General features: G+C 44.9%; 1 protein-coding gene across 1 annotated transcript in view; it reads right to left on the minus strand.

Moving 5' to 3' along the window:
* Positions 1–11,180, minus strand: part of PAH (phenylalanine hydroxylase) — a 39,540-nt gene extending 28,360 nt beyond the window's left edge. The window contains exons 1-2 of the mRNA XM_054194202.1: positions 11,050–11,180; positions 6,793–6,900 (exon numbers count right to left, since the gene is read on the minus strand). Coding sequence (XP_054050177.1) covers positions 6,793–6,900; positions 11,050–11,091 — 150 coding nt within the window. The 5' untranslated portion in view covers positions 11,092–11,180. The remainder of the gene's footprint in view (positions 1–6,792; positions 6,901–11,049) is intronic.
* Positions 11,181–11,820: the final 640 nt, after the last annotated feature.

Below are 11,820 nucleotides of genomic sequence, written 5' to 3' on the forward strand. Positions count from 1 at the left end.
TGACAGGGGTTAGTGATACAGATATCAATTTACAGCAGAGGCAATGGTGAATGCAGGAGGAGATTGCACATCTCCCTTCCCGCCGTACCCCATAGTGCTGGTTCTCAGCCTTGGCTCCATCTCAGAGGCTGTGAAGCAGCTCCGGCCCCTTCCCCAGGTTATTCCAGTTATGCCATCCCAACTGAGTGTCTCCTGCGCTGCAGCTGCCCCACATGGGTGGGATCAAACCAGACTGGTGTTACAGTATGTCGGCAGTCTTGCAGAGGTCACCGCCAAGAGAGTTTAGTCTTACCCTCAGAGAGTTTAACGGCCTGATCACTGGAAAAGAAAAGTTGTGTTTTCATAGCTACATGGTGAAGCATTCAGTGGGGATGGATGTTTTCTGGGAATACACTTCCCATGGCATTCATAAGTCCTTCTGTTTAAGCATTACTAAATGCTCCTGTACATGGTTGCTAAAACTAAGTACAGCTGTGAAATCCATCAGCGGCTTGTTCTCATTCATGACTGTTGTCATTAAGCAAGTTTGCCTTCATCAGGAGACCCCGTATTGTTACCAGATGAAGAACCATCGGCAGTGTTACTGTGCTGCTGATCAACATGCAGTGAGAACTTGCGTGAAATCTCCCAAAACAAGGATTTACTTGCACTTTCCTGATACAAAAAAAAAAAAGAAAAAAAAAGTGGCATGTTCTTTTAACCCTTGTCGCAGGCTAGTTCAGGGCTTTCTGAAGGAGGACACTTTCAGAAGCACAAGTAGAAACTGGGTGTCTAATTTTCACAGGAGATCAGGGGAGTTAGGAAGTTACAGCGATGCCTTCAGATGTAGTTTCCCAAAGGCAAATATCTGGTTCCGCTTTACTGTCTAAGGGCCTGCTTCTCAGCTGAAGAAGGTGCTTCCCCATCTTCTTCACACCTGCTAGGGTATTCCTCACATGACAAGCTCACAGAAGCAACGGGACCCAGAGCTGGCCCCAGGCAGAAAATATCTCCAGAGGGCAGCTGGCCCTAGAGCAGCCCCTGGTGTCCATCACTCCGCAATTATGCTCCAACCCTAAGGTTCAGTGTGAGGCACTCAGCACTATCTAGCCACAAAACACGTGGAGCAGGACAAAACAAAAAGCATATGTGACAGCATTTGGCACCACAAAGGCACCTAGCAAGAGGACACTCCTCTCTTTAAACTCATGTTGGTTTACTAGATCATGGAGTCCTGCTCTCCTGGCCCTGGAAAGAGAAGAGCTCAGACTGAGGACACAGATTTGGAGCAGTGAGTTCAGGTTAACAAAATGACTGTAGCTGTGCATATGCATACTGTGATGAAAAAAAAAGCTCTTGGTAGAGGCATGCCAGGCCTGTTCACCTATCACTGCAGACATCTCCAACACACCCCCTGGCCAAAGTGGCTGCTCACTTCTCCTGATTTGGAAACAACCCAAAACACTGCAGAGCCAATACCTTCCCAAGGGACAAAGAGATAACAGTCCCTTTGGACTTTCTGTTGAATAAAGTAAGCTCCTAAACAGAAAAACAGAGCAGTCGTCTTTGTTGATTACAAAAAACGCAGCGTCTCATTTAGTACAGCCTGTTACTCCCATCCAGTCCTCCCCCGAAGAAGCAACTTACTGTGGGAGCAGGAGTACTACTCAGTGCAAATCCATAGGGCTGCTTTTGAGCTAGAGCCCTACCCACTGTGAGTAATACCACTGACGGCTGGACCTTGTACTGAAGTCCTGCTCTGTATTTGGGAAGGTCATGTCAGCGAAGAGAAGATGGAAGCCTCCTCTCTGAGAACGTGTTGAGCAAGCTTGTAATGTATTCCAGCCCAATGTTTGCCACATACTACAGCTGACGCATCTTCTACTACTTGTAAAGAACTTCACAGGAGATTAACCGACCCACAAATTCATGTGGAAAAATTTCAATTAAAACCGAGGGCAATCCTGTTTACATATTGAAATGTTTAGTTCTGATATTTTTAAGGACACATGTTAACTTTGGAAATGCCAACTTTTGAGGGGGGGACAACTTTTTTTCTTTTCTTTTCACTGTTTTTCTTTCAGAACGGACTTTGCTGTTGTTTAAAAAAGTGATCTCAATTTCAGTAGGTTTTTGTTACTACATAGAAAAATAAACATTCCCATCAAGTGTAATACTTGGATTAACCCAAAATGCTCCACTTTGCTTTTTCCGTTTTGGTAAGAAACCTGGAAGATTTCTGTCTTTTTCTGGCCTGGACTTACACTCTGTAACTTTTTGATGTGTCCAGCGAACCAAAAAAGAAATGTAATTCCACAGTGTCCATTCTGTCTTCCTGATTTTAAGCATGATATTTTACTTACACGTGATGTCCTTTTTCAGACTAAATTATTTACTCGAGTTTTGGTTTCCTAGCTATCATCTTCTGTAATAGCATGAGACAAATAAACAGAATAGAGTTGCACCAAGCAGTGCCTTAATGTTCAGCAGGTCCTGTTAAAATCAAGTTGGTATAAAGTCTCTGCTGGTGGGTTTATGCTATCTCTATGGCCACCCTCGACCATGCAGTGAGGACAGAGGTGTTGCCCAAGCAGAAGCCATAAGGAAACTGTATGCACACTAGGACAGATAAAGGTTATGGACAAATAGGCTTTTCAAGTGCAAAATAATTGGGTTTGATAAGCAGAAAATGAATCTTTACCACATCCCAATATACACGGAGAGCACGTACGGTGGAAGTAAAGTGGATTCAGTTTTAACAATCTGCTTATTGCTGGGCATGACTGAGCAGCTATTACATTACAGCACCTGTCAGAGTGCAAGTCTGGCCCTGCGGACACTGCCTTTCCACGGGGAAGGTGGAGAAGGGACTTCAGGGACTGTACTGCCAACAGTCGCACAGGGCACCCTGGGTACAGAGCAGTCCAGGAGGAGCAGGTTCACACAGCCAGGCAACGATTTGCTAAACAGAGAGGGTACAAGACCCAGTGGTCAGAAGAGCTTAGGAGCTTGATGAAGTCTGGTGTTTGGGGGAGGTCTTCCTGAGTGCTACTTTTTTGTGTGTGTGAGACTCTCCTCCCACCCAAAGTGGATGTTGAACCCTTCCATAGACATGGTCTGGGTTTGCTTTTAGAGACAGAAATGCTTTCAGCTTAAAAAGCCATATAGTCTTTCTTTAAATATGTGCCTGCCCTTCTAAGGGTCCAGCCCTTCTTCCCTACAGACTGCTTGCTCTTTTTGGACACGGTGCATTGGCCCAACACTGAAACACATTAGAGAGAATATGAATCAAGAATAAACATAAGAAAAAAGGGGATAAAATCAAGCGCATTTTGGACATAAAGCCGGCAGACATAAGGAGCTGAGTACATAGAGGAGATTCCTCAGACAAAAAGCCTTCAAGCTACATAGAAAAAAACAACAGTTGTCACTGTAGCCACATACTTGTGTGCAACTTGTGTGAACAGAGAACAAGAGTTTGGGTCTTTGAGCAAAAAAACAAGCGTGAGAGCATGAAGCTAGCTGTCAACTGCATGAGCAACCCTAAGGGATGTTTGAGTAGGACAAACTTTAATGTTTCCCCAAAACACATTGAAATTCTCTTAAACTTGCTGTCTCAGTTACAGAATGTAATTCTGTGCCATAAGCGCTCTCTCTGTAGTCATTGGCCTTGTGCCTTCACCTGCCTGGATAGGAGGCTCCACAACCTTCAGTCCATCCTGGCCCACAATGAGGGCTTACCCAGTTCATCTGGGCTGTGTTTGCACACTACTTCCTTCCCTGGGAGGTTTGCCTCCTGGGTGAGTACAGATTACATCTGGACTGGGGAGCAGCCATGGTGCCTCATGAGCCAGCAGTCCTGGACCTCCTGTTATCCAGGTACAGGGCCAGGATGGAGCACAGCCCAGCTCCCTTTGGGCTCTTGCTCTCCATGGAGATCAAGCTGTGGTGGGGGCTAATGCCTGTCCAAGTTTCACCCCAGCACAGAAATAGGACGTGGGCAGGATGTGAACCTGGGAATGAGGAGCTGTTCCTGCATTGCAGTCAGGGACACAAGAGTGACTGAACAGCTCTCCCAGAGTAACAGAGTTTTTTTTCTCCAGCTCTTAAACCAAGGAGAGGATAAACCTCCCCAAGTCCACACAGACACCTTTACATAAAAGGCAACACGTCTGATGATGGCACCACGAGATCTCTCCTTTCTTTAGGTATCCCCTCAGTCCCCTGTGTCTCAGTCTGGACCTTGCTTCCATGCTTTCTCCCCTGTCTTGAGAGAGGATTTATTTTCAAGGCTTTCATATTTACAGCTCTCAACCCTCCTCCTCCTTCCTTCACGTCCCAGAGTAGTTTTGCATATTGGCTAGAGAAGAGGCAAAATCCTCAAAGCCAGTGCTGGAGGCACTGTCCTTTAATCAATCCCAAGAGTAAGAAGGGTTGAGCTGTGCTTTCCGCCTGCATTCCCACGCATGAGTGCCCAGAGAGACCCTGGCAGCCTGGACAGCCCCCAGCCTCAGCAAGGATCAGATGGGCTCCAAATGCGCCATGCATGGCCATCACCATCAGTGGCTGCACAAGGTTTGTCCCTCTGCGGGGATTGACGGCTGCAATGCCATGTTCACTCCAGGGAACAGTCTGATCATATTTTGTGGTTTTTGTGTCTTCCTTTTTCCTACTTCATGTGGTTGTGTGAGGCAACGACAGCCATAGCAGCCATCCCCACATCTCCTGTCTCTCCTCTGTGCCTCCCCTCTGAGACAAACCCGTTGCATTTCTCTGGGCCAACACCAAGATGGCAACAGAAACCCTGGGGACAAGGCGAGGGTTCTTCTTGTCCAGAGAAGCCCACCAACAGAGAGCCTGAACTAACTCCTGTAGCTAATCTGCATCTCACAGTGGATTTTATTAAGCAAGGAAGGGATACAAAAGGAAAAAGTCCTCTCAAGGTCTTCCTTCTGGTCCCCACCCTTCACCTGCGTATCGCCACCTTCCCTGTCTCTGCTGTGGATGTCACTGAGCACAAAGCCTGTGTCTCTGAGGCACCATGGTTATGGCACAGGTGGGAAAGGGTGGAGGTTATCTCAGCTATGCATGCCCCTGAGTCTTACACAGCTGTACATGGACTGAGGTCCTTTGCACTGAGTTAGAACAGCCCCAGGGGTGCTCTGGTTTACACATCCCCATGCTCATGAGTTCACTAATGACAGCCCTGAGGAGCTGAAGCTGCAGGTCAGGCTTCTACCATCAAATCTTTTCCTTCCAGCTACCCATCCATTTCCCTGCTGCATTGCCAGCAGCACGTAAAACTGATATAAGAGTGGCTATGCCAGGTCTTTTGTCAAGCCTTGGTGCTGGGGGAGACTGCAAGTTTGCACAGAAAGAATTGGCTTCGTTGGGATGGGGAACCACCCAGCCACCAGTGCAGACATCTTTAGCTGAGCCCCATCCCCTCAGTTGCCATCAGGGTCACTGGGGAAAACCATAACTCGACTGGTCTAATTTAGGTACCTGCTTTGAGGCAAGAAGAGTGACATCCAAGAAGTGTCTGCTTCTCTCTTCCATATACTAGCTCCCCTGCAGATTTTCCTTTCAAGCTGACAGCAACTTGGTTAGTAGAGAGCAATGCCTTTAACTAGAGAATGTCAACAGCCTCCTTAATTCACTTACAGACACGCATGCCACCAACATACGGACATTTTGCAGGACTGTATTACAGTGGACAATTCACAGACTTAAACAAGCTCTGCTGTCACTGGTATGAATTTCCCTTCATCTTAATGAATCAAATATGTCCTATAACTCATAATTATTTTTCATTTGTACTAATGCCACACAAACCTTTCATTTCTTAGTCAATTCAGTTTACAAATGGAAAGTATGCAGGCCGCGACTTTTTACAGTGTTCTGTAGAAAGAGCTGCTTTCAGGCACAACTACTACATGATGATGTTCTAAAAAAAAAAAAAAAAAAGAAGTCACAAAACCAATATAAGAGTGTATTTGCATGGGAGCACAGAGTACACAGCTCTGTGTGTGTTGCGACACAACCGTCCTGAATTGCAAGGATTTCATGCTTTTTAAACAGCATCCATGACATCTGGGAAACATTTCTGCAAGAATAAATAGGCACACAATGTCCTGAAAGGTAAATGTCTCCCTGTTTCCCCAAAAGCTTTCCAAATCAGTCGGTACAAGTTGCTTTGGTGTAAACAAAGTGCTGTCATTTTGATGCTGTTTTGTAGGTACCCTCTACCCCCTCTGTAGAAGTACTACTGGTGGGAGATGGTGGGCGTATTTATATCAGATTTCCTGAGGTGGAAAAGGGCTAAGAGGATGGTCGTTTCCCCCAGTAGAAATATTTGATGCAACATGTGCACTATGAGTCACATGGCTCACATGCACATTATATTTGCCTTTATATACATATACATATGCATATACATATACACGTGCACACACACATACACATACTCAGATGTCAATCTTAGGTTTCCGCCAAATTCACTTCTGCCTCTTACTCAAGCAGTTACAGTGGAATATTTCCTTCTTAAGTGGAGAAAATACTTTTTTCCCACCCTCACATCAGTTAAAAGTAGAGGTTTTAATTTAAAAGCTTGAAATCAAATTGTAACTTAAAAGGGCTACTTCTGCTCCAAGACTTTAAGGGATTTTAACCCCAGAAAAGAAATGCATGCTGCTTTCCCCCATTATGGCAATGAAGTGGAATCACAAACATGACTACAAGTACTCCGAGCAAATGTTGCTGCAATGCAAAAGCGTAAAGACCTGGTCAGGTCTCCTGAAGGAAAATATTTACCTCAAATGTGCGCAGAACTTTAGCCAATGCCCCAACTTCTTCTTTCAGAGAGAAAATCAAAGAAATCACACCATCTTTATTTGAGGACTCTTCAATGTACATAGATTCCTGAAAGAAAAGAAAACCAACAAAAAAAGAATTACATTAACCCTAGGAGTCAGTTTTGCTTTGTTCCATTTCCCTTTTGCATGGCATCAGTAATGCAAAGAGGGTATAAAATTGCTTGAAGTCTTGAAGTGGGAATCAAGGCAACTGTTGCTGCCAGAAGTAGAGCAGCTCTGGCGCTGCTCTGATTTATGTTGTTAGAAGCACAAAACCCCGTCTCTCAAACTAGGGCCCATGTGGAAGCCAGGTAGTCAAAAAGGACATGAAAATAGTCTAATATCATCTCTGCCTTCATTCACCTCTACAATGTACGAAGCTCAGGGATGACTGGAAACATTACTGCACTTTGCTTTCAGCTGCAGTACAAAGACCTTCCCTCAGGCTTTCTTTTCATTAACACTCAGGATTAAGCAGAGCAACGTAGATGAGCTCTGTGCAGAGATGCAGGCCGTGATCTGTGTTTCCCTTCAGTTCTGCTTGTACCTTCCAGGTAGCCCCAGGAGAGCTGGTATTCGCCAAAGGGATATGGAAGGTCCTTTAAAAACGAAGTAGCAACAACAACCAACAAAAAAAAAGGGAAAATGTTGGTGCAAACATTTAGACCTTCCCTAAATCCCACAGTGAGTGAAGACTCAGTTAGGGCAAAACATGTTTTCATTTATGCTTGCTCCCTTTCTCTTACTGATTTTCAGCTCTAAAAATTCCAAAAGACAATTTCCAGTATTCCCAAGCAAGGAGAATGTTTGTTTAATTATTTTCATGGTTCTCATAACCAGAAAGTCTTAGTACGTCTCTGTACATGTGTTTCTTTTCACTACCCCCTGTTAAGTAGGCAAGTGCTATTTTACCACTTCAGAGACAGGAAACCAAGTGCTGGAGTGGGGCCAGATTTTCAAAATTATCCAAGTACCTCACACGGCAGGTAGGTTCCTGCTGAGATTTCCAGAATAGCTCAATTTTTCTGATGACAGAGTAAATTTGATGCACAAAAATCACAAACTTTTGGAAGTCTCATTAATGCCTTTTTTGTTGGTTTTTTTTTTTAACATCTTCTGGCCTTGGGCAAATTGCCCCTGGTTGGTATTTCAAAGATCACACCAGATATTTGCAACACAGAAGGGTACTGATGTAACAAGCCCCAGGCCAAAACTTGTCTCAAGGTATTTTCAGTCAGAGTCTGTCCTCATTATAGCTATTGCTTGATTTAACATATAAATCAGAGTATAAAGAGTCTCAGTTACCAAATATTGCCCTCAGAAAAGACAGCCTTTGTGGCAGACAAATTAATAATCAAATCCAGCTGCCCTGAAGCCATAAAGTTCTTGGTGGGACTACATTTTCTGAGGCAGTGTTTTAAGGAACAGTCTTCTTTTGTAAAGTAAATAATTGCTGATGCTTCAGGCTGTCTCTGAGGCTGCTGCTAACCTGAGAATTCATTGCCAAAAACTGGCAACAGATTTTTCTATCTGGCTTTATTTCCAGGGGTTGCAAAGGTTACCCAAATATTTTCCACCTTTATGGGGATCCTCCAGTGGGAACTGTAGTAGAAATACTGATTTTATGCACCAGAGGGAAGGTTGTCATCTTCTCAGCTGTGACACTTCCCACAGCATCTCTGTGCCTCCTGCATCCTCATCCAGCCAGGGAGGTGGCCCAGCTCTTACATGGTGGGAACCAAGAGGAAAAGCCATCAGGAGTGGTGTGGCAGCTGGCTAATGAAACCCATTTACACCTCAAGCAACCACAAGGGAAAAAAACGACAAGAGTCTGTCAAAAGGCAAACCAGATGTCAGTAGTCCAGAAATTTTATGACAGTGTAACCAAAACTGTCATCTGTAATACTCTCCATGCATTGTTTTGCCTTTCTGTTTTCCCCCACCACAACCAAAATTGATCTTAAGGGCAGAACTGTGCTACACCAGGGTCTGCCTGATGGACCTGATTCCTGATGGAATTTGATTTTCTTGGTATACATTGGAACCGTTTTGAAAGACATACAGTTATGTATTTAAAATACGCTTGCCAATGCATGCCATGAGGACCAACTTCTATGGCAGGTTGACTTGAATCTACGTGACAAAGGAAGATTTTGCGGTTTGGACACATGCAGGAGATATAATACAAGACTCAAGTCCTGCAAGGTAATTGTGATGTCAATTGATCTCTTTATACCATGAGATTACCCAAAAAAACCTTTAAAACCTTCTTTCCAGCACAGGCAGACTCTCGTTGGTCACTAGCCTTGATGTGTTGAGATCAGCCACTCAATCTGTCCTCACTCATTTTCTCACTCTTGTAAATTTATTTATGTTGGTGCTTAAAAGCAAGACACATCGCAGCAGGCAGTAGGCACTAATTCTGCAGAGTGATACTTGCTTAATTTCTTGCATGTCTGCATATGCAGTCAGTTCACTGGACTTTGCTTTCATTGCAAGGGAAAATAAGAGTAAAATGATGGTTTCCCTGGTACCCCGTTCTTGTCAATATATATGGAGGCAATATACATCAATACACACTGGAGACAATATGCAACAACATGTACTCTGGAGGTAATACACATCAACATAAACACAGGCACTCACATTTATTGCTGAGCTTTTTGTAGTACCTATGCACAATTTAACTGTTGATCACGGTTTATGCATTCTCAGTTCTAATTCTAATTTCTTGTTTTTCAACATATAAAGAGGAATTGCAACTTTGAGGCAGTTCTGCTGTTGTCTTAGTACTGTGGTTATGAACAAATTGTTTCATTGTCATTGAAATATTGCCTATATAACATGTATATGTGGTTTATAGATGTAGTGTGGAATAAATTAAGCTCTGATTTTCTTACAGCTCCTTTTTTTTCAGGAAGTAAAATAAGAACCAGTTGATAAACATGAACATTCATTCCTTGACGTGGTACAATCTCAAAGATAGGTGATGTGTAGATGCAAGGACAGGTTTACCTGAGCGCAAGGCAAATCCACATTTTTAGTTAACCACTTCACAAACAGATTGATATTGCCCTTCTGACACATGCGGCAGTATTGGAGATCAATAACACGGACATGTCAGCCTTCTAATCTATTTCTGAGCTGGTTAGATAAAGCCCTTCAAAGTCAATTCCAACACTGTTTAAGCCAGATGAAGCTTTGCTTGCCGTTTCAGTGAAAGAAAATTTTCACCTCTGTGTCATAAATTCCAGACTTACTAGACATACAAAATGGGGGGGGGGGGTAGAAAAAAAAAGAAGGGGGAAAATATTTCAAAGGAAATAAGATTCCTAAGTTACTTCTGAAAACAGAACTAGTTTCCAAGTCAGATTTCTTAAGCCATTTAGATGCTCAACTCCTATAGGTGTCATTGGGACCAAGCAATCATACAACTTGGAAAAGTAGCAAGGTGGGACTCTAGAGAATTGTTGTGGGCGTTCAGCCTCAGCACACAGAGCAATAGGAAACTGGGCTTCCTTCGCTGTTCCGCTCTTAAAAAGGTCTGTAGAAAGTGAAGCCCTTTTTTACACACTTTCTGCAGCTTGTCTCTGGCTTCAGCAGCATTACATAGGACACATACATGAAAAATTTGGTCCTAATAATTAACCACGCTGGCCTCGGGTTACGTCGCTTGCCCCGGTGGTAACTATAGTGCCTGCAATTAAAAGGTGTGGGCTTCAGGACTTTCCTGTATTTCCCAAAGCAAAGGGTTCAAAGTAAGTCAGTAAACATTAAAAAAGGGGACATCGGAGTCCCAAAATCTAGCAAATGTTTCCATCAGAAGAGCATGTAACTTCAGCTTCTCTCCTTTAACAGAAGAAGACAGCTTCCTTTAAACACACGGGTTTAGGACCTCTAATTAGCTGCTGGGTTTTTCTGCTGCCTTCTTCTCTTTGCCACATGAGTAAGGATACTGTTGCAATGTTCATTTTCGTTCCCGCTGCACTTTTGCGAGCACAATTAACAACAGACAAGTATGCCGGCTGCCAAGAGGAAGAACGGTGGCAACCAGGCGCTGCAAGGCATCCAGACAGGCGCGTTGTTTTCTCCCATCTTGTGTCACACTGCCTCTCAGAGAGCAGGGGACAAGATTGGCAAGCATGGTGGGGAGGGCAGGAGAGAGGCAGCCACAGCTCCCCCTGAGAAGAGCGGTCACACAGACCCCATCTCTTACCTGGAAAGGGTCACCATTCATTTTGCAGTGCTGCGCGTCCATGTTGCAGAGGCAGCGATACCCACGCAGGGGGGCCCCGTTGCCGCTACAGGTGAAGCCGTCTGACCTTACTACAGTGGCCAGAACTCTGTGCAAAGGTATTTAAAGTGCAGCAAGCGAGGCAAAGCCATCCCCTTTCCCCCCGCCCTTACCCAGCTCCCTCCCCCAGACACCGTGCCAAGGGGGCGTTCTCCCTACACTCCCCCCCCCACCCACCTCTGGCACATGGACAAGCCTCTCCACGCCACAGTCCAGCCCCTGGAAGTCCCACCCTGGAGTTTAGCGGCTCTCCAGCATGTTGTTTCTATCTGCGTCCAACATGGACCAGCGGCATGCTTTGAATTAACAGCCTTCCTCCTCCTGATCAACATCAGCCGCTGTTTTCATTTTTGCACGCCAACGTGTCGTCTCCCGTTCAGCCTTCCTCCCGTCCATTCCCACTGCTGCATGCGTGTTCAGCCTCAGGTGGGCTTCCCACCGGGGCTCACTCCATGTGACCAGAGATCAGATGTTCTCCAGGATCTGCTCTTTGGATGCCAAACATGAGCCAGGGAGGGCTGTGGCACAGCGCAGCAGCTGAGGGATTTGTCCTTTAGTAAGACCTTTTGGGCTGCATCCAAGAGGTCAGAGAGCGGGAGACATCACTCCACACACCAGACATTGGAGAGAAAGACACGGTGTAAAGGAAGCGTGAAACAGGAGTTAGCTGCATGAACTTCACACTGGGATATG

The sequence above is a fragment of the Rissa tridactyla genome, chromosome 1, assembly GCF_028500815.1.
Source record: "Rissa tridactyla isolate bRisTri1 chromosome 1, bRisTri1.patW.cur.20221130, whole genome shotgun sequence".
Classification (NCBI taxonomy): Eukaryota; Metazoa; Chordata; class Aves; order Charadriiformes; family Laridae; genus Rissa; species Rissa tridactyla.